We start from the raw sequence: 24,185 nt of genomic DNA, 5'->3' as shown, positions 1-24,185 counted from the left end.
CAGAAGTTACTAAGTCCATGCTTTTCTATGAGATATGTAATTTCTGTTACAAACATATGACAATCCTGAATAAGTTTTACTTTCCTTTGAATGCTCTTACATATCAAATTTAGATTGAAAAAAGTTTGGAGAAGCTACATTACTATACATTTGTGCAAAGGTGGTAAAGACTAGGTCACTGACTATTTGGTCTATTGCAACATACGTTTGCTCGACAAATTAGATACTATGATGATTGACAACTGAAAAACTACAATAATCATACATAAACGACACTAAATACATATTTTCTCAAACAAGTACAATTTTTTTTTTTTTTCACACAGGGAACTTCACAATATTCCGATTGATCAGCCACTGAACACAGACAAAAATAATGAGATATTTCCTCAATTTCAGGTCCAAGTTATCTTACAACGTAGAGCAGAATTGCTAACACCATATTTCTGTACATAAACATGTATTTACAGTTTTAGGAGGCAAATGATGAGGTGAAAAACTACCATAGATACATATCCAAGTCAACCTGGGATTTCATATCAAACTTTACAAAAGGGACATAAAACACAATTATCAAGATGCCAATGCAGTTGATGACACAACACCAATATTAACAATCTATGAAATGTGATTCTTACAATGATCACCATCTTTGGAAAAAAATATCTTACAGCAATGTACATTCAGCTTGGTTTAAAATCACACAGATTTACTTAATGCATATTCAATGGTCATATGATAACTAACGAGCCTACAGCACACAACAACTTGATAGCTAAAGTTATTCATATACATATTTACCATAAGCTCCTTCACATATATCAACATTAAATCCTATTAAAGTTAGGAGTTAGTCTCCGTCAAGTGGCAGTAACTTACAGACAGTAATGCTTACACCACTTTATGCCACCATGAGGTATATTTTGCATCTTCGATAAAAGGTCAACACACTACATTACACAACCAGAGTTGGAGGCTTCTATACGGCATTAGAAAAAAAAAAAAGTTACCTAGGTATACTACTTTTATTCTGAGACACAAAGCTTATAGGACGTATGTCAAACATTTCCACAAAAGAAAATTTTCTCATCTGAGCACATGGCAACTTTATTTTGCCGCCAAGTCTTGACAATTGACACTTTTTATGCACTCTACAGAATGGAAACAAAAATATTTGGTTTTACGAGATCTCAAGTTTTGACGGACAAGGTTGGCAATTGTTTTCTAATCTACATAATGTCAAAAACAACTAGAGAACTGGACTCACAATAGAAAACAAAATCATATCCTGAGGTTGCAAACTGAAGATCAAACTGCCTGTTGATGCCCAACAATCAAAACACTAGCACACCATTAATAGGCAATACTAACCAAGGAACTGAATGTGTGGTTATCCCAGGCTTGAGGCTAGCTTTTTCTTTCGGTAGTCCGATCAGGCCACCAACACATATCTTTCCTTAAAAAGTGGTGGCCCAGCATCTATTTCTGGTGGGCCCTGGGCCACCAGGTCATGGCTAGCGTGGAGCCCTGGGTTATCTTTTCTTCCTATGCCACACCGAAAATATGCTCTCATATTTTTGTTATTCATTCCTAGGAATATATAGCTTGTACTCATATCACTCATTTATCTATTGTTTAAACCAGTCTGAGGGATTAACTCCTCTGGTGCCAGACAAACAAGTCCCCAAGGAGGATGGCATCAGGCGAAGATGCATGTTGCAACACTGGCACGATGAGGGTTAATGGAAAGTGGCCAAGCCCTACTGTCCACCACCAAAGATCTCCCACAGGAGTCTCAGGTTCTCATCTTGCTGACAGGTGGAAGAAGGAACTTTCTCCATAACCTGAGGAAAGCAAAGGAGATTTCAGGATAGTGGGTTGTGAAACATTACTGTATACGCTATAATTTTCGCGTACATAAATTTTCGCGAATTGCCGCTCTCACACATTTTTCGCGAGTGGTTAAATTCGCGATTGGGGGACCAGAGAAAATATGAAGTGGCAAAGAAAGTGTGAATTTTCAACTAACTAGCAAATAAGAATGATACTAATTATACACTGCATGAAAAAAACTTACCAAACTCTGCCAACTAGTAAGTTAGAATTCAACATTTTTGAAGTGGTTAAGTCCATCGCGCTAGATTTCTGACGAGTGGTCCCCTTGTGATAATGGATTGGCTCTCTACAGTATTCGTAAGTAGACGTGGACGTATGTACGTAAACAAGCTTAGCCAGTATGGTCTGTTCGGTAAGCCATGACATGGTATACTAGTACTGAAATGTCCGTATCATCAAGGCAAGGGATTCATTTTGGAAGGTAATATTTTCGCGTGTTGTTAATTTCGCGAATAGAACCCGACTCGCGAAATTCGCGAAAATAAAACCCTCGCGAAATATATAGCGTATACAGTACATAACTCTTTGCCACAATCTTTCAGCATCATCAGTCTAGACAAAGTATACATGGAAAATTTCACAGTATTTTGATTTTCACAAATGTTGCTAGTCGACTGAATGCCTCCCCTAATACAAATGAGGACCTGAATATAAGAACGACCCAAGTCCAATTTTTGGCCAAATTCAGTTTGACATGGGAAATTGTAGTTTATGCATGGACTCATCTTGTGTATACATAATAAATCCTAATTACGCCCAGAAGTACCTGAAATGAATGAGTTATATCTTATATTAATGTAAGAATGACAGACTTGGGTCATTCTTACATTCATATAATAGCGCCCTCTCTCATCTCTATAGCAGAATATCATGTATATGAATCGAAGAACGACCCAAGTCCATATGAATCAAAGAACGACCCAAGTCCACCACACAAAATGGCCTCTCCACAATTAATGTAAATGTTAATTGTCATAATAATATATGTTCCAATTTGTATATACAATGTTGCCTTCCCATCACAGTTAAATAGAATATCATTGGACAAATAAAAAAGATATGAAGTTTTTTTTAGTTTACTCGAAATGGTCGTCCATGGACTTGGGTCGTTCTTATATTCATATACTCAAATGGGCTGCATACCTTCTGTAAGGTAAGAAGTCAATAAATGTTCTCCTGAAATGGGATAATAGTACTTACCAGTATTTCTCATTCTTTCACTGCGGTTGTGAAAGTGAATTCAACCTTTCGCTAACTCGTCTTCTTAGTTCCTGTTTGCAACATATCATATTAACCAAATACAAACTACAACTATGTGGCATATGCGGTACCTAACTAGTATGTATCTTCCAAATCATCTGGCAACCTATTCATACAACCTCCCACTCCCCCCCCCCCCCCCCATACTTCTTTTAAAAAAAACTTTCACTAGCTGCTCTCACCTTTCTGCAGTGCTCAAAGACTTGATCAAGACGATGGATCTCAGATTCTGCCTTCTTCCAGTTTCCTTCCAGCACCTTCATCTGTGAGACAGTCATAGATTTTTGTGAAAAATTGAATAATGATAATGTTCATTATCTATTATGATAAACAATATAAAATTTGGTGTCAAAAATATTCTTATGGGAAAAAATGCATACTCTACTCTGGTTCGACAACATAAAGATTGTACACACTTACGCGTAGTATGTCGATCAAATATCTAACATGTACTTTTTTCGAAGTTGGTTGATTTCATTCCAAATCTTTTCCAATTGTACATGGTCTGACAACAACTCTTCTTTATGAAATGATTCTCATGGTATCACATTCTACACTGTACACAGAAAAATTTGCTTTCTTGAATACAAAAAGCAAATTCATGCTTGGGATTGACATTACGTATGATACTCTTGAATTCTACTGAAAGGAGATGGAAACATACCTGTCTACCAGCCTTGCTGCGGAATGTCTCGTAGTCCTCTTGCCGTTTAAGGAACTTCATCCGCAATTTCTCCAGCTGCATAGCCAACAACACGAGGAAAGAAATTGCACAGATATCAAGTTTCTACAGCACTGCTAAAGAACCACACACACAGGACAAAATTAAATTTGTGCATTGTTTGACTCTACAAGACAATGTTTTCTTGGCGCTGCAAAACTCAAAAGAAACATGCACAAAATATGACATAACCATTATAGAGGAGAGATTCAAAGTGCCATGGTTGCAAACATCAGAATCACTGTCTGACATCAGGCTTTTGTCATTTGTAATCCATCTCAAAAACATTCTAAAATTAATTACTAAAATCTAATTCTAATATGCGCGAAAATATCTCAACAATTTTTTTCTGCACATTCTCAATGGGTTGACAATTGCGCAGCGCGAATTCAACCCGCGAATACGTTGTTGAGCCGCTCAGTGCAAAAAATTAATCATGCAAAAATATTGATGTTTACGGTAGTCCATGGTTCAAGTCCACTAGGAGCAACAGTAGTCACCCTTTGCATGACACTCCATCCTCATTGTCTAGTTCATTGGAGACAACTTGAAGTGGTCAGTCCCTTTTGTTTGCTTATCAAATACTTGATTTCTTCCTTATCTGTCATTATATGAAAACAAAACAACCACAGTTCTTTCTGAAGACTTTTTTCCCTCCTTTTTTACAAATTGATAGAATATTGCAAATGATTGGAATCCTTATTCAGATTGTACAGAGGGTCAAAGGTCATACGGTACCTCGTTCTTCAGGCCGATGTTCTCCCGCATCACCTTGGCCGTGCCGGCTCCTTCCCCGTGGGATGCTGACGAGGCCTGGCCGGCCTGCATCCCGGCCATGGCCTCAAACTGACCCATCACCATCTCCTTCTCTTGGCGAACCAGGTGGAGGGACGAGGTCAACTCGGACACGCGCTGCTCGAGGCTCTGCAAAAATGTTCATATATAAGGCACAGAAAATAGCATTAGATTGAAGCAGTCATAACTCTGTCCACACTTTCATCACATACATATACCAGCCAGGGAATTACTCTCCATGTCTGACTCTATAAGCTCTACATTATGAAAACAAAGTGTGGAAAATTGATTTTGATTGCTAGGGTCAAAATCAGGGGAGGGGGAGAGGGAAGGGTGGAGGAAATTGTTATAAAACGGTCAGGCTAGAAACACATATGGTTTTATGTATTTCTCTCGTCTTCTGTTTTTTATAAATAATACAGGAAACAACTGCAAGGTTGCAGCTAATGCTAGAGAGAAACTTTGCTCATCAGCATGATGATGACACACATTCCCCCCACAAGGCATGGTCCACCCGACACTTACAAATCAAGTACATTGAAATTTGGGACATTACAGCTGAGCATAGCGTATTTCAGTCACTCAATACTTTGTCCAGGCACTTTGTACCTATGAAGAATAGTAAAGATAGGAGAAAAATGCACAATAGTGAATTCACACCATAAGGACAGGCTAACTTTCAAAGATAAGTGCAAACAAAATTTGCATGGTATGCATATTCATAACTTGGTAGTCTCTCCACCCACCTCCTCAAAAAAAAAAAAAACCAAGTGGGCAAGGTAGCAAACACAACAACAAAATCTGTCTGCCCACCTCAATGGTAGACTTCTGGTCGGAGAAGCGGGCCAGGTTGGCAGCCATGCCCTCCATGCGTTGCCGGGCGTGGTCCAGGGCCTGGTGCAGATGCCCTGCCCCGCCCTGGGCTTCCCCTAGCTCCTCCTGGAGCAAGTGACGGTGGGAGACGGACTCCTCCAGCTGTCTCTGCAGGAGGCGCAGCCGCTCCTCTGTCAGCTGCTCTGTCCTCTTTGTTCTCTGGTCCCGCTCAGTGCTGGAGGATCACACGGGGAGATGAAGGTCATTTTATGTCAAAGTTATCAATGACTACCAAAACATGGGAATATCTAACAGTATGGTTATATCTGCACTGGTATCAAAGAACATGAAAATAGGAATGCCGAATGGGAATACATTTTGCTTAGTACAATACATGTATGGATGTCCACATGAACATGTACACTATCACTGAAGTGTGGACAGTAAGCACAAGTAAAACCTACATAGTTATCAGACTGAGAGCAAAGTTTACTTAATTGCACAAAAACTGCCACCTAAATAAAAATCTAAAGTGCATACCAAAAGGATTGCTACCATTTTACAGCTTCATTCAGTGAATTAAGTCCATGGCATGCCTGCCCGTTAATTTGCTGATAGGCCCACATGCTTTCTCACTGAATCAGCATATATATATATATATATATATATATATATATATATATAGAAGTATTGCAACAAGTTCACTCGGTTGACATCAGGTACATCCGTATTTTATTGCTACTCGGAGTTTCATGCCACCTTCATTTAGGGGCAATCATCAGGCAATGATTAAATACATCCCAGAAATGCATTTGGATTGAATTAACGCATTTTTAGCGCGTGATACCAAAACAAAAACAAAACAAAACAAAACAAACTATACGCGCCTGGACCATAGGGACCAGTGCGCACTTAATCATATCCATTATTACGTATATCGGGCAATGATTAAACCGTTGGACAATGCATCGACACCATAAGCTTTTGCGCTATGACCGTAGTTACCAGCGCATACTGAATAACATTCATTATTACGCAATAATAATAATTACAATTGTTCAATGCATCGGATAGACTTGCAGGCCTCGAAATAGGATTTTGGAGGGGCACGGCCATTTAGAAAAGGGCACTTTTTCCAAGAGGCCAGGGCACTTAAGTCAGTCAGAGGGGCACCAAGGCCACATTGGAAAGGGCATGTTTGGTGTTTATGAAAAAAGAAAGAAGAAAAACAAACCGAGAAAAACAAACAAACACACACACACACACACACACACACACACAAAGTGCACCACACAACAAAAACCTCTTCCCTACAGCTGTAACACCTTACATTCCCGATCTCCGCGTTTCTATCAGGTGAAACAACATTTTTTTTAAACAGGAATAAAACAACAGTAGGTATTGATTGAAACTCGACACCCTTTCAGGCCAGCCAGGCTGCCATGAAACTTCAAAGCACATTCCGACAGCTGGCTGGCAAAACCACAAGGCAAAGGAATTTGCGTGCGCGTGTAGATTGCTATGATTAGTCTGTGACAGACAGTTCATGACCTCCAAGATTGCGCCAGTATGCGCGGTTTCTTCTGTTGATTGGTCTCTCTCTCTCTCCACCCCTCCCCATTCCCCAGTCTGGCACACCTTGGCATCGTGGGGTTTTTCTTTTTTCTTGGTGAACTTGGGTAATTGGAGTTCACTCTTCACTACTCTATCTGAATACTTGTATGCGCTGCCTAGCTAGTACATACTCGCGGCCGCTGTGCCTGTGCTGCGGAGGCAGTCGGGACGGTAAAAGCCGGTCGGGCGTACATGTACGTACACGTCGTCTCGTATCTCGGAAAGATACTTTGAGTTTGAATCAGATATAGCGGGACGCGAGTGAACTGAAGGTATGATATTTGAGATCAGGAAAGTTGTTCAAGCTTATTAAAGAGACTTTGAGAAAGGGCATATCATACGTCATAAATAATAACTTTCATTCTAAAAGGGCACCACGGCCCCAAGAAAAAGGGCACATTTTTTTTTGGCCGTAACTTTGATCAAAAAACAAAAGGCATTGCGGCCAACGAGAGGGGCACCGACGGCCATGGCCGTCGGTGGCCGTCGGTTAATTCGAGGCCTGGACTTGGCGCGCTTTATAGCGCGTGACACAATAACAAAGTAACAAAGTAACAATAGAGGCCAGTGCGTACAGAATCACTTTCATTATTACGTATGAGTAATAGCATCTGGAAATTTGCATTGATGTAAAGAAAGCACAGGGAACTTCAACTATTCCACGAAAAACATCCCAGTACCATCGCGCAATTCATTCAAGAAGAGACTTATCGAAAAAGTTGAAAGCGTCATCAAACGTATGAGATGGAAAGCATTCTTCTTTCTGAGGAATAATGACGACAACCGTAACGACAATGCCGAGACCTCCCAGTGCACCCAGAATGATGATGGCAACTTTGGATTTAAGAGCAGGAAATGCCCGCCACAAATCAAAGAACTAATACCGTTCGAGGATGACATGTTGCTAATGATCGAGAATCTACGCTTCAGGAAATCTACAAACCAGTTTCAAGATAAGCTGAAAGCAGACATCTCCAAAATCAAGAACTCAAAAAAGGTACTGATACCTGCTGACAAGACGAGAAACCTCTACGAGATGGACCGCTCCTTATGCGACAAACTACTCCGAGACAACATCACCAAATGCTACGAATCCACGAGCATGAAAACAGTCGATGACATTAACACCGAAGCTCGTGCCATCGCCACGGACCTCAAAATTGAAGATCGAATGGAAACCGTAGCAAAGAAACAAGCCTTCTTCACTTTAAAGGACCACAAGGACAACTTTGAAAATTCACTCCCCTGTCGACTGATCAACCCCGCCAAAAGTGAAACTGGTATCGTCAGCAAGGCAATTCTGGACAATATCAACAACGCCGTTAGAAGTGCTACATCTGTAAACCAATGGCGTAGCTCCGGCGCCGTGATCAATTGGTTCAAAAACATAAAGGAGAAGGAGAAGCATACGTTCGTCAGCTTCGACGTAGTCAACTTCTACCCATCAATCTCTGAGCAGCTGCTGAAAAAGGCTATTGACTTCGCAAGGGAATACACAAATATCTCCGCTAGTGACTACAAGATCATCATGCACGCGAGGAAGTCCATCCTCTTTGACAAGGACCTTCCTTGGAGGAAAAAGGATAATGAGAGCCTGTTCGACGTCACAATGGGGAGCTTTGACGGAGCTGAAGTCTGTGAGCTTGTGGGCCTATACATCCTCAACAGTCTGTCCAATGAGTACGGCCGAGGGAATATTGGCCTCTACAGAGATGATGGTTTGGCAGTCTTCAAAAATATCTCCGGTAGTGAGGCTGACCGCATTAGGAAGAGCATGGCGGCAACGTTTCAGAAACTCGGCCTGAAAATCACCATCAGCTGCAATCTTAAGATCGTGAACTTCCTCGACATCACCCTCAACTTGAATAACGGCAAGTACTACCCATACCGTAAGCCCAACGACAACCCGATGTACATCCACAGGCAATCTAACCATCCGCCATCGATAATCAAGGGCCTTCCAGCTTCTATAGGCAGACGCATTTCAGACATCTCCTGTGACGAGGAGACCTTCAAGAAAGCCACGCCGATGTACGACAACGCCCTGAAAGCCAGTGGGTACACCTCCGAAAGCTTGGCATACACCAAAGATCGACCCAAACCTAAAAAGAGAAACAGAAAGCGCAATATCATCTGGTTCAACCCCCCGTACAGTATGAACGTGAGAACAAACATCGGCCACACATTCCTGATGCTGGTGGATAAGCACTTCCCCAAAACATCGAAGCTTCACCGGATATTCAGCAGAAACACACTAAAAGTAAGTTACAGTTGTATGCCGAATGTCGGCAGCATCATCAAAAATCACAACTCGCAAACCATGAAAGATGTCAAGAAATCTAACAGGAAAACGTGCAACTGCCGGAACAAGGACCTCTGTCCACTCCAAGGGAATTGCCTTGCAACCAATCTCATCTACAACGCGGAGGTCATAACCCCAGACGAAAGAATGACCTACATCGGCGTCACTGAGCCCCCCTTCAAGCTCAGGTACAACAACCACCTCCAATCCTTCCGGCATGAAAGGTACAAGAACAGCACGGAGCTTTCCAAATTCATCTGGAACCTGAACCAGAACAGCACACTGTATACCATCGAATGGTCCATCGCCAGCCATGCCTTCCCGTACACCAGCGAGTCAAAGAGGTGCGACCTATGTCTCACCGAGAAGCTTCTTATCATGAACGCAAGTAAGCAAACGCTACTAAACAAGAGACCAGAACTTGTGTCGAAGTGCCGCCATGAAAATGAATTCTACATCTGTAATTTCAAGTCTTAGATTGAAATCGTCGTGTCCTCCTGTTTACTGAAGGATTTCCGCAATAATCCATCTTTCAGTATTCTACATCTAATTGTGAACTATCTTCATTGAAATTTATTTGTTTAATAACTCTTAACAATTTTGTTTAATAATTCATCGCATATTTGGTTAATTTGATGCATGTATACACCTGGGCTTTCTTTACATCAATGCAAATTTCCAGATGCTATTACTCATACGTAATAATGAAAGTGATTCTGTACGCACTGGCCTCTATTGTTACTTTGTTACTTTGTTATTGTGTCACGCGCTATAAAGCGCGCCAAGTCTATCCGATGCATTGAACAATTGTAATTATTATTATTGCGTAATAATGAATGTTATTCAGTATGCGCTGGTAACTACGGTCATAGCGCAAAAGCTTATGGTGTTGATGCATTGTCCAACGGTTTAATCATTGCCCGATATACGTAATAATGGATATGATTAAGTGCGCACTGGTCCCTATGGTCCAGGCACGTATAGTTTGTTTTGTTTTGTTTTGTTTTTGTTTTGGTATCACGCGCTAAAAATGCGTTAATTCAATCCAAATGCATTTCTGGGATGTATTTAATCATTGCCTGATGATTGCCCCTAAATGAAGGTGGCATGAAACTCCGAGTAGCAATAAAATACGGATGTACCTGATGTCAACCGAGTGAACTTGTTGCAATACTTCTGTCTAAAGCTCTTCCTTTGAGGATATCGAGCACTCTTCATAGAAGGATAGAATCACCAAGTGTATATATATATATATATATATATGTCATAAAAGTGAGTGCCAATGAAAAGACATTATGGAATCCCCCCTCATTCAGATCCTTTCACTTGGGCCTCAATGGGGTTGGGGTGGCATTGTTATATCAGATGGGGTTGTCTAGCTAACACTAGGGTCAATTATTAGAAGTACTGGCCAAAAGCCACTGACATAGCTCAACAAGCTGCAGCTAAATGCATGAGCATGCGTAACAGGTTAGCATATCTTCTTCTGTTTTTTTCCCAATTTTTGTCCACTTGTGTTTCTCCCTGCACATAGAGTTAATTGGGACAAACTATAACTATGAATGAAAAAAAAAAGAAAGGAAAAGAAATGAAGGGATAAAAGGTACTCACATCCCCAGCTGGAGCTCTTCCACCTGTGCACTTAACTCCTCCTCCTTCTCAAGAAAGATGCCATACATCCTCTCAAACTTGGCCCTCAGTTTCTGCACCTGCTCCGGCAGTGACCCACTGGGCTCTCCCTCCTCCTCCTCCTCCTCCTCCTTCTCAGCATCCCTTTCCCCAGAGACACCATCTCCATGGTTCCCCTGGGACAGACTGGGCCTGACTGCCTGGAAGGCGCTGGACCCAGACTGACCGATGGTGGGACGTCCCTCCTTCTCTTCCGTCAGAGCTGGACCCACTTGCTCCTCAGGTGGTCCATTCCTCTCAGGTCCAGCTTTGGTAGAATGAAATGGAAATCTGATTAGACTGTCAGCTGGCTAAAATACAGGAGATGGAAAAGACACTTTCTAGTATATGTTGTTTGGATGATCGTTGTTTACAAGAATGTATTAACAGTATTGCATTCTCTCAATTTTCCATTTTACAGCTTATATGCATTTTATGTTAAAGACATCTTTCTAATGATTGTGTTATGCTTGTCAAATTTGGTACCATAATTGCATAGCATTTCGGTAAAAGACTTTTCATAAATTTAGTACTACAATCACAGTCAAATTTACATTTTAAGTAAGAGACAAAATTACACTGATACTATGTAATGTCAGTGGAACCAAGATTGCTTCTGAGTTGCTGATACATACATCTTAAAATTTTTCTAGTCAGGCACATGAGGGTGGCACATAATTCAGTTCTTTACAAAACTATCAATAAAGTGTGTCATTTGGGGGTAGCCAGATCCATAAGTACACTATGCTGACCTTCTTGCTCTGATGCACAATTGATAGTCTCTCTACCAGGAGTTTCCTTATGCTCTAAAGCCCTGAGCACAGACACGACCAGGGAGGCGGATGAACTCGGGGCTGGGGTGGAGGCTGTCTGCTTCGGCTGACGATCACATCGCTTGCGACGCCGCTCCGTGATGAAGCCCTTGGCAGAGGCTTTCAACACCTGGAAAGTTTATGTAGAGTTTACATAAGTTGAGGAAAAGAATCATTTGTAGAGGTTATGAGCTCTAAGTCATATGATCAGGCAAGTTTAAAAATCTGCTCATATATGTCTAAAGTGAAATGATTACCTATTAACTGAATTTACCACATGGTAGAGGTAGAGGCAGATTTAATATCGTGACTCTCTGGATATCATCCTCATCTCATGCTGCTGATGACATAATTTGCTTTTCTTTCTTCTGGTGAATGTTATATCATAAAGGCTAATCTCTATCGTGAATAAAACATAAAACTAGATATATCGCTACGGCTACTGATATGCCTCCGCCATAATGCATGGTTCTCCTAATAGGTCTATAGTACAATGTCTTGACAATGTGTGATGACAGTTTCACACAATTGGCAAAATATTAAAATGACAGGTTTGCCACAAATGTGCTGAATGTTCACTTTCCTAGAACTAGGTTCAATTGGATGAATAATTAAAATGTCAGAGTGCAGGTATTTGGGGAACTGATGATTTTTACTTGACTTTTGACCCCTTTATAAGTTTATGCATTGAGTAATTTTCAAGGTATTGAGAAAAAGTATAATTTCAGCATCAAATGGGAAAATAGCATTATCTAAACCTGGCCTTTGACCTTTGACCTCACAGTTCCAAAGAGAATCACTGTTAGGTTGAACATGCATAAATATGTAAGTTTCATGATGATACCTTGAGTTACTTTCGAGATATGGAGGAAAAAGTGCAATTTAGCACTTTCACTTGACCTTTTACCTTTTGACCTTTGACCTTTTGGCAAGAAACTTCCCCAAAAATATATATTGGGTAATACATGCCATACATCAAGTTTAAAAAAAAAAAAAAAACCTTCAGGCATATTGCATTTTAAGGAAAGTAGTGATATTTTGAGGAGTTGACCTTGACCTTTGACCCCCTGACCTTTGACCCATGACCCCCAACTTCCCTAGATAATCACTGCCCATCGGTACAAGCATATATACTAAGTTCCATGAAGATACCTTGAACCATTTGCGAGATATGGAGAAAAACATGAAATTTCAAATTTTTTTTCACAAAATAACCCGTGACCTTTGACCTTTGACCCTGTGACCCTAAAATCCACACAAAGTATTATCCCCCAAGGATATACCCTCATACCAAGTTTGATGTAAAACCACCACACAGTTCTTGAGATATCGACAAAAACAAAACGGGACGGACGGACGGACGGACGGACGGACGGACGGACGACCCGAAAACATAATGCCTCCGGCCACTTCGTTGCGGAGGCATAATCATTAATTTCCAATTTATCAGTACACTGACATACCCCATGGTGGCCCATACTTTACCATAAGAAGACGAAGCACATCTTGGGAACACATTTCAAGCAGCCTCGAAACAACATTAATGACCACTTACTTTGGAAGTAGGATGTGAGAGCATAAAACAGAAATATCTGTGAGATGGATTCATATTGCAGAAAATTTTAAAGGACAATATCTATACCTGTTGGATATTGGGCTTATCCTGCACTTTGGAGAAGGCAGCTGCCATCTGTCGGTTGAGTTCGGCCAGGGCCGTGGCTGCGTTGCTGATCTCCGAGCCCTGATTGAGCAGCATCCAGTGAGCCTGGGCCTTGGTGTGGTCTAGCTCGCTCTGGAGGGACTCCATCTTATTACTGGTAATGTGAGAAGAGCATCAAAAGGGTTAACCAATCTACCTGTGGCAATACCTCCATATTTATATATCTCTGGAGCTAACTTACACAGAGCAAGGTAACCAGGGAGGTGTTTCATAAAGCTGTTCGTAAAGTTACAAACAACTTACGAGCGACTGGTGATCAGTTCTTGTGCTGAATTATGGAAATTCTTATAAGTGTAGCACATCAGAACTGATCACTTGTCGCTCGTAAGTTGTTCGTAACTTTACGAACAGCTTTATGAAACAGGGCCCAGGGTTGCCAACCTTGAAAACAGCATTGACGTATTCTTCTGAGGGTGGAAAAGTGCATTTCTGGTGGAAAAAAACACTAACAGTATTTCTGCCTTTCCCACAATAGACATTTGTACAATTTGAGAAAAAAAAAGGTATTTCAAATGAAACCTATAGTATTTTTGGCAAATAAAAACAACTAAATACTGCAAAAATATAATGGTTGGCATCTCTGCATAACTAATAAGTTGATAATCTGAATACCACATAAAATGTATTTCTTTTGAAGATTACACACTAAGAGCATGGAATACTAGGTGATTCAATCCTCTCATTACCACATGAATAGATGAGCGTGTCTTGTTACTTTGAAAAAGATTCATATGGAGCGTGGACAGCATTACACAGGAAGAGCTAAGCCTGTCATTCTCACATATGCATACCGGTATATCCACTGGCAAAGACTCACACAGAGAAATACAACCTACACTGCTCATTTCCTGGTGCATCATATCTCTAATAAATAAAGCAATGGCACTACTTGTAGACAAAGTAGTAATACATGAGCAAATATGCCCGGAGGTTAGCTCCTATCAATAATGAACATCATCCCGTTTCTGTTCTTTCCATATTCTCAAATCCCATCATTGGCACAACTACATCCTGATAAAATGTGCTTGAAGCCACACACAAAAATGTGTTCAAGAAAAAAAAAAAGAAATAAAAAGAGAAAAAATCCTTAGCAAAGGCTATACCACCGTTTGCTCACTGTAAAACTGCAACATTTGTGGCATGGAACCTTTGCGAATCGGAGCCTAAGGCCTATTTTGCAGCACAAAACTTTCGCGAATTGCAACTGGGATTCAATACATTGTGTAGACAAAGACATTTTCAAATTGATGAAATTCTTTCGAGTTGTTTTCAATGCAACTGATTGTCAATTAGTTGCAATAAACAAATTTTCCTGTGTATTTTACTTTTGCAAATCATGGCTCCTTGCAAAATTCACAAAAGTTTCATGCATGTAAAAATGCCTGGTTTTACAATACTCACGTGAGGGAGGCTAGGTTCTCCTGCAGCTGCCTCCTGACATGCTCAGCCTCACAGAGGGCGCCCTGGCTCCTAGACAGCTCCAGACTGGTGACCCTCAGCTCACTCTCAACCTCCTTGGCTGATTCCTCCAGGGCCAGCCTCTCCTCCTCCATGAACTGTTTGCTCTCCAGGTACTGGGTCTGCAGGGTCTGGAGGTCACAAGATGGGTTGGGGGGGGGGGGGGGGGGGGGGGGAGAAAGAGATGGAGAGGGGACCGAGAGATAGATGGGGGAGAGAAAAGAGATAGATAGAGTAAGTGGGGAGGGAAAGAGAAAGAGAGATAGAGACGGGGCAAGATGGGGGGGGGGGGGAGATTGGCAGTAATGATCTGTATTGCATGAGATAATTTGGCATGTGGTAATATACTCTTTTGGAGACCAACACCAGTACTAGCAACAAACATTCTCCCTCATTCTCCCTGCCTCTGTTTTGGCCATAATACTGACTTTAAATGTGAAAAAATGTTAAAATAGAGACTCATTAACTTAAATGAACATACCTATATAGATTGCAGAAATCGACAGCTGATACTGCTTGAAAATAAGATCCATCTGTAATTAAGTAACCTAGTGCAATATCAAATCATCAACTTTGCAGAGACCTTGCACTACTCTGTTGTTTAACTCCTCCTGTGATTTCTTCACTGATCAGCACAGGTGTCTGGAAACTAGTTGTCAACGAATAGAGATTACCTAATCCCCAAATCCCTTTTGTGTCACCATGGCCTTCCTAATTTACATTGCACACCTGAGTGCATGGGCCTTCAAACTTTACAAGCTCAAGCTTGGGCCAATGGACGGATTACAAAAGAGAGCTTGGCAAATAAAGCTGAATGTCTGTGCACACAAAGGTTTAACTGACAAAGCCGATGATGTGCTGTTACCTGCAGCTTGGACTGAAAGGATACCAGGACTGCCTTAGCATTCCTGCAGGAGTTTAGTTCACTCTCCATCTCGGAGGCCTTGGCACACGTTGCCTCATGAGCTTTCTTGAGGTCACTCAGCTCAGCTTGCACTGAGTACAGCTTGGCCTTGTTGGACTTGAGGTCAACCTCAAAGGCGAGCTTCTCTGACGACAAACTGCATGAGAGAGGTGTCAAAAAAAAGGTTAATAATGCATTACTCTAGTTAGGGGGCAAAATGATGAGGCTTAGCACCCCAATAACTTTTAAATTCAACCTTCATGTGTGTTACCACCAAATTCTTATGTTCATAGTCTATGGTAGCCTTTTGATACATCAAATACTTTCACATGGGGTCAAAAATGCATAAGGGCAAGGATCTACTTCCATGACAGCAGTTTACACCTCCATGAATGCATTCCTGAGATGAGTGCATGCTGGCACATCACAAAACATACGATGCAAAAACAAACAAACAAAACAAGAATACTTTACAGCTAATTTTGATATTGTGTGAAGCACTATGCCCACAAAACTGAAATAGCATTTCTATATACCTTTATGAAATGTTAAAAAAAAAAAATTGAATGAACAACAACTTATAAAGTAATCCTAATCATCACCATGAAATGCACTAGAATGAATATAAATATGTCAAATACATGCAATGATATCCTGCACAAATAACAAACTAACCTTTGGCACTGCTTCTGCAGCTGATTGATTGTGTCTCCAAGCTTCTTCTTTGTCACTGCAAACTCTGCCTCCACTGACTTGTGCTGCTCCAGCTGGGCCAACGTGGCTGCCTCCTGGTTCTGCAGTTCCAGGAAGTGCGCAACCTCCCTCTCCTGGAGCCGAGAGCAGTGGCTGGAGAGGTCTTGCAGCTGCTGGTTTTTACTGGCTAGATCTGGAATTATACCAGAAAAAAAAAGAAAAAAAAAGATTTACTCTTGGACCGGCGGCACCTGTTAAAATCTTGGCAGTGATATCAAAATGCATGCAAGAGTATGAGAGACATACCTTGTCAAAAGATTTACAAATTTATCATCCTGAAAATATTTCACATTCACTGTTACAGAAAGGTACATCAATCACAACAGTACAAGGAACTTTTTCCAGAAAGAAAGCTCACTTGTAAGCCATTAAGCATTACTCAGCTGCTAGACTTTCAATAGTGATTCAAACCAGAGTACAATATTCTTCACTAGACAGCTTTGTATTGACAACCATGACAATTTATATGTATATCTTTAAGTATATCTGTGCCCAATAAACTATTGGTCCACATCACACTCGAGGCAGATGATGCATGATTATGATTTCAGCCAATATTTGTAATTAACTGTATGACAAACTCTACCAAACATAGGCAAATGTTTAGAGTGAGAAAAAAAAACAAACAACAACTAAAAACCACAAAGAGAAACTGTGGCTATACTGCACAGTTAAATACACCCAAGATCCTGCCCAGTGCTGGTATCTCTGGACAAAGTGTTAAAAAATGGGTTTTCAAGTAATGCTGGGGTATGAATGTCACTACTTATAATGGCAGAACCGGCTGCAAAAGAGAGACAAGAGTTTGTAATGCTGAAGAGGCTACCCTAGGTAGCACAAATGACCTGATCATTGTCTTTAAAGCCCCATGCTAATATCTGCAGATAAAAAAAAAAAAAACTTCTAAAATTTGAGTCAGGGATAAGAATAATCAACATGAAAATGTTATTCAGTTTAATCATTGGTAACTATTGTTACATATATAAAATGTGAACAACAGCTTTATTGAAAAGATGCTCAGAGAATAAACCATCTCCAGTTATGATTTATTGGGAAAATTAGAGATATCTCCTTATATTTGGGGATCTATTGCGGAATTTTTGTACGGTAGGGTGTTTTGTGATACAAATGAACTATCCATATGCATCAAATGTGATAATTCAAACATTTCTTAATCACTGCTCCAGATGTTAAAGCAAGGCTTCATCCAGTACCTTGCTCATTAACGTCCAGTCTTTCTTGGAGCTCCCGGATGTTGGCGGTTGCCTTGGAGACATCCTTCAGGAGCAGCGTCTTCTGCCCCTCCCACTCCTGATGCTGTCTCATGGTGCCCTCCATCTTCTCCTCCATCTCCCTCACTCTCCTCTCTCCCTCCTCCAGGCGTTGCCTCGTGTTCTTTCGCTCCCCTTCCAGGCTGGATTTCTCCTCCTGCAACTCGGCTCTCTGGAGAACAAAGAAAAACATATGTAAGTAACAAAACATAAGGGTGATCTTTGAAGTCTCTGAAAGAAATGGAATAACACTCATTTCTCATTCCGTTGCTGTCATCTGTCATAAATTCAACCACTCACACAATTGTCTCGCTGTGTCCCTGTACACATGAATCAATATGGCCTGTAATACAAAAGTGTGCAAACAAAACGAGAAAAGTCAACACATGAACAAAATAAACATCATTTCTCAATGCAAACAGAAAATATTGACGTATTTGAATATACCTCTCTCTTCAACATGAAGACTGTGATTTATGCATCAATCAACAATGTCACCTATTACGTGGATAACTTTCTGTCTTGTGGGCACACACCATAGTGCGAAACTGAACCATGTTTTTCAAACCATGTTTTTCAGACCACGTTTTATCTTGAACACCTCATCATTCAGTAGCTTACAAGTCCCAGTTTTGTTGGAACATGATGATTACAGGGACTCCAGCTTCCTACCTGTAACTTTAAACCCCTCTGTTGCTCCATAGTCAGCTGGTAGAGTGAATGCACCTGACCAAATGTCTCCTTGACCACATCAAAGTCAGCCTACATATAAGATGAAATATAAACTGCATGAATACATACATTCCAATATGGAACAAAGCATGTAAAGCATTTACATGGGTGAGCTACTGACATTCTGAGATACATATAAAAAGAACAGACCTTGTATGCTGAAAATAGAAAGTGACATGCTTGTAAACATTTTTTTAATGGTTTCCATGTTTTCATGAATGATGGACACAATTGTCAAATTCTCTTAAATCTGATTGCCTGCGGTTGATTCTCTAAACACTTCTTTTTTTAAAGTTGGACATAAAGAGTAAAAACTACTTACTACTTCAAAATGAAGTAATTAAGACTCACACTTTGTTTTCTGATTTTCTATCTAGAGGAATCATAGTATGCATAAAGTCTCAACACTTGAGGTCACATCCACAAGAAAAATAAGAAATTATAACAGATGTTGAATATTATCATACATTGATCTGTTCTCTGTGACTGCATTACTACTCTCTTGATCTTGAATAATAAGTTTCTGAAACAAAGCATCCTCACCTACAGGTCCATTCTAATGCAGAATATCTTTAATCAAAAATAAATCTGCTAATTTGCAGAGGTTAGCACAAAAACATTGTAGTAACATATCTACATACGCCAAAGTGTTGTAACCAGCTCGCTTACATCCAGGTACCATTTTAGGGAGGAGAATTTGGCAATTCTGACATTCTGTTACAGTATTCACCTAAATTTTTAGTACATTTACAACTAGGTACTGGTTTGAGCTTGGTAAAATAGGTGATCTCAGCAGTCTCATTATAAAGTGGTTTCCCTGTACATACAGACAGACCTAGAATAGGAAAGGAATTGAGTTGGTCAGGCTGTGGATTACCTGTACTTGAAGAGCCCTGTCCACTGTGTCCTGTAGCTGGGTGAAAGCCATCACCTGCCCCTCCAACTCCTGGACACGCCTCTGACTCCTGGCGTAGTGTCGCTCATAGTCTTCCTTCCTATACTGAGTCTCCAGCTCAGTGATCTATTGTGGTTGGAGGATGGAAGAGGTTCAGCATTATTAGAATGTTGCAATCACTGACAATGTTAAAACATTCATGAACGAATTAATCAACTTTAAAAAAAAAAAAAAAATTAATTGAATTTCAGTCTACAGCAGGAAAAAAAAGGATGAATGAAAATTTTATGTCGTCCTTGCAGAGAGAGTTATGACATGAGAACTTACAATTAACATCAACTGTATATATTTCCATTGCTGGAAATGCAAATGTATCTCTAGTGACTTATATCCTTGCATGTCCTATGATATTGGTTTGTGGAGACCTTTTGATTTGTGATGTCTTCCCCCCCCCCCCCACACACACACACACCTTCCTAAAAACTTGAGGGCACCATTACCTCTCACACAAACACAAACATACACACACACTCACCTGCTGCTGATGCTGTCTGTAGGCTCGGCAAAGGTCATCCTGGAGGTCAGAGATCTGATGGTCGTAGTCTTTTCTCAGCTTCTGTTGATCAGCCTTCAGGCTGTGAATTGCTTCATTTTTCTGTTCAGACATGACAACAGGAGAGTAACTTTCAATTTATCCGGCCAACATCAGGAAAGGAGAAAAAAGTTTGAAGCTTAAAGGGGAAGGCTAGTAACTGATCAGTGGGAATCAGTGGAAATGCTGGGAGATGATTGTTCCAATCCTTACGGGATTCATTCAAGAGTTCATTGTATATCTATTGTTGTGTGAAAATGATTTGCTTCAGAACGGTCTCATATTCAAGTAATGTGCAGATTAATGCTCCGTCACTGACCAGGGACGCTAACCTGGAAGCATTAAACTGCACATTACTTGAATATGAGACCATTCTGAAGCAAATCATTTTCACACAACAATAGATATACAATGAACTCTTGAATGAATCCCATAAGGATTGGAACAATCATCTCCCAGCATTTCCACTGATTCCCACTGATCAGTTACTAGCCTTCCCCTTTAAGAAACTAATTGATCAATTCTATGATTGCCGGAATCAATTATGAAGCGCAGCTTATGATGATATATTATATATGCATTTAGAATATATCTCACATTCACTGTAATTGATGTATTAATCATTAACACAGTGTGTAAAAAAAAAAAGAATGCACCCCCCCCCCAAAAAAAAAAAAAAAAAAAAAAAACGGTGCCAGATCTACATATTGTGTATTTGTTTTTGCATCTGATTCGGTCTGATTTTTGTACTGGAATTTCTTTAACCAGAACATCAAAAAATACATTTTGCCACTTTCCCCTCTGAGTGCTTTATTTCTACATGATTTTTACTACAGCATCACCCTAAACTTGGAGGAATGCATCAAGCACATTACCTCGGCTAATGTTGCCTCCAGCTGTCCAATCTGCATCATCTGCTCCCCAACCTGTCCCATCAGGTCTTCAATCTCCCGGTCTGCTGACGCCTAAAAAGTTGGGATAATAATGAGATGAATGGATGAGAATGAGCCCCTTTAACCTCAATTCCCACTTTCAATCCAAACTGGCACAGGAGGGAGTAGGCATCAAAAGATAACCATCCTACACTTGAATCAGTTTGACAAAGACAGCATAATTTGGCCACACAGTCATTTTACAGTCAGTAAAAAGCAGTATAATGGCAGGCAATAATAGCAGTATGTCATCATCATCTTCATCATCATCAAACACCGTGAACCAAATCAATTAAAGCACAGAGCATTGTGCTACTTGTTAATCTGAGCAGCTTTTTACCTACTGAAAAAAAAAAATCTACATTGAGGAAGGATAAATTCAAAGATGGAAGACGCTCAGAAGGTGAAAGAGCATAATGTACACATAGATAGTGTTCAGAAAGACGTTGCACAGAATGCTCTAACTGAAACTGCATACTACATAATATAACCTAAGAACATGAGCTTGATGTGAGCAGAGGGTGGTTAGTCGGTAGATTGGACCACCCCAGTCTTTGGTCCACTCACCCTTGCTGTCCTCCGGAGGTGCCCCATCCTCTCCTCCTCCTCTGCAACCTCTTGCTCCTTCTTCTCCATCTGCCTCCTGGTGGCCACCAGCCTCTCCTCCGCCTCATCCTTCTGGGACTTGAGAAGCTGGATCTCGGTGCGCAGGAGCTGGTTGCTGATGGCGGCCGTCTGCACGTGACTGACCAGCTTGGAGGAGTCCAGGGACGACGGACTGGAGCTGAACCTGAAGCGAGAATTTAAAACTGATTGATTATGACTTTAAAGTTTGTTTCAGAACTGTTGTAATCTTAATTTGTCTTCAACAACAATCTGTCTTCAACAACAATCTGTCTACAGTAGATATGAATGCATTCTGGAAAGTCAAGACTTTTCACAAATGCAATCTACAGTAGATCTAAATAGAGGGGGACTAGAGACATTTGTCATAGACAAAAAGCCAGTGGCTCTTGCTAACATTAATTGGAAGGAGTACTCAATCATACTTCTCCATTCTGACCTGTAAGTTGGGGGATTCAGATGGGACAGGGAATGGAAGTCCATTCTTTGTTGGTTTTGCTTGACGTCAAGGGACTAACTTTACCATATATCTATTAAATATTACAGTGAATAAAAATCAAAAAATATATAATTAAGATTGAAACTACATTAATGACAGGGAAACTGATACTAAGGACTTATTAATAATGATAATCATATCAGGTCTTCCACCAGTCAGCTTGGTCCTTGCGAGGTCCTCCAGTATTGCCTACTTGGCATGTGCAGCATCCATCTTGGGTGTAACCCTGGTACTCCAAGCCAGCTTGACTTTGGCTAACAACCCTGAACTCTGCTTCAGATGTCTGCACTCTTGAGGAGGTTTTCTTCATTTGCTAATGATTCAAGCACTTGGTCAGCCTTGTGCTTGCAAGGCCCTCCTATTTTGCCTGTTTGGCACGTGCAGTATTCCACTTGGTTGTTAAATACGCATGATGTGATGGAAATGTGTGTGTGTGTGCTTCTAAAGTGACCACATGTTTTACAATATTTACAATTTTCTTAAAAATAAGCATCTAGAAAAACAAAAATTACTCTAACTATAATGTACTCTGTCTATGTAAAGAAAAAGAAAGTGAATTTAGAGTAAAATTAAAATTGATTTTGAGTAAAAATATTCCTTTTAACTCATGTTAGAGTGACCTCGAGTACCTCAATTTCGATTGTATACACCGATACAATGGGTCCCAGGGTTATCACCAGTATACACTGCAAAAAGTCCGGTGTTAAATAGTGAACACCGAGCTGGTGTTAAATTTTCGGTGCTCATTTCTGGTGTTAAATTAACACCTCCGGGTGTCATTTCCAAATCTTAAACTGTTTTTTGAAGAGTTTCTTAGTAACTGCACTTCTTGTTGATTTTTAATTTAAACAAGACGATCAAGAATTTTACATTAAAATACTAGATTTTTGAAAAAATGTGAAAATAAATTTACACCACAGTAACACCAGCTGGTGTGGTCTCTTATTGAAGCTGGACGGGTGTTAAACCATTGATATTAACACCAACAAATATCAAATCAACACCATGTGGTGTCATTTTTGAATGAACACCAGTACAGTGTCAAAATAACACCAGGTACAGTGTCAAATTAACACCACGAAGTGTCAGGTGAACACTTTTCAACACCATCACAGTGCATTTTCAACACCTGTGGGTGTGGTCCTTTATTGAAGTTTGATCGGTGTTAGATCTAACACCCGTGGTGTTAAATCTAACACCAATGTTTTTACAGTGTAATTACTACTGAACCCTGACGTGGCCATGCACAGTTTGTCTACTCAAACCTCTTCCAATACACGTATCTTCAAGTCTTTGACTTGAAGGTTCTAAAACCTTTGTCTGTCAAAATCACTTTGAGTCATGTTCTGTACATAAAGGGGACAACTTGTATTCTTGAAACAGAAGACATGTCACCGACTAAACTTTTTATTCTTTTATTTTTTGCACTATACTGTTGATATTGTCTTTCCCATCACCAAAAACGCTGCTAAATTCTTCTGATACACTCTTCATCAATTCATTATTGTCTCTTCTGCTGCCCCCCCCCCCAACGCTTTCTCGCACCCCTTAAACATAATCTTCCTCCGTATGAATGTCAAAAGCCCCGAAATTGTGACCTCTTTTTGTTGTGCCATCTCCCCCCAAAGTGAAGTTGCTCTTGTTGTCATCCATACAGGGACATTGTGGGACACTGTGTACTTCCCATATAATTATGCGTAAAATGGACTATGAGAGAAGTCTTGACTGATAGATTTACAAGGCCTACAAACAGTGTATGCACTTTACTAACGCCACCTGGTACGTTGTAATCTCAAGTCCTATCCATTTGGAATATTTTTTTTTTCCATCGGGTGATATCAGCTTCACCTCTCCTTCACTTTTTAAGTCAAAAAAATAAGCAGGAAATTTGACTCCACTAATAACCTTGATTGCCAACAGGCAC

General features: G+C 40.4%; 1 protein-coding gene across 1 annotated transcript; it reads right to left on the bottom strand.

Moving 5' to 3' along the window:
- Positions 1–1,760: 1,760 nt before the first annotated feature.
- Positions 1,761–22,474, bottom strand: LOC139726277 (uncharacterized). The gene is made up of 19 exons (XM_071637346.1): positions 22,455–22,474; positions 21,706–21,928; positions 21,082–21,171; positions 20,150–20,269; positions 19,597–19,740; positions 18,660–18,749; positions 17,992–18,159; positions 17,931–17,961; positions 16,639–16,849; positions 15,925–16,120; positions 15,003–15,190; positions 13,524–13,695; positions 11,822–12,011; positions 11,013–11,337; positions 5,486–5,720; positions 4,616–4,801; positions 3,821–3,895; positions 3,339–3,419; positions 1,761–1,844 (listed from the first exon to the last, which is right to left on the bottom strand). The coding sequence occupies exons 1-19, from the start codon at positions 22,472–22,474 to the stop codon at positions 1,761–1,763; spliced, it is 2,829 nt and encodes a 942-aa protein (XP_071493447.1).
- Between the last annotated feature and the right edge of the window lie 1,711 nt (positions 22,475–24,185).

Source organism: Diadema antillarum, unplaced genomic scaffold (assembly GCF_040938485.1).
Source record: "Diadema antillarum isolate AM-2024a unplaced genomic scaffold, OU_Dant_1.0 seq00000082_RagTag, whole genome shotgun sequence".
Lineage (NCBI taxonomy): Eukaryota > Metazoa > Echinodermata > Echinoidea > Diadematoida > Diadematidae > Diadema > Diadema antillarum.
This window is presented reverse-complemented; position numbering and strand designations above follow the sequence as displayed.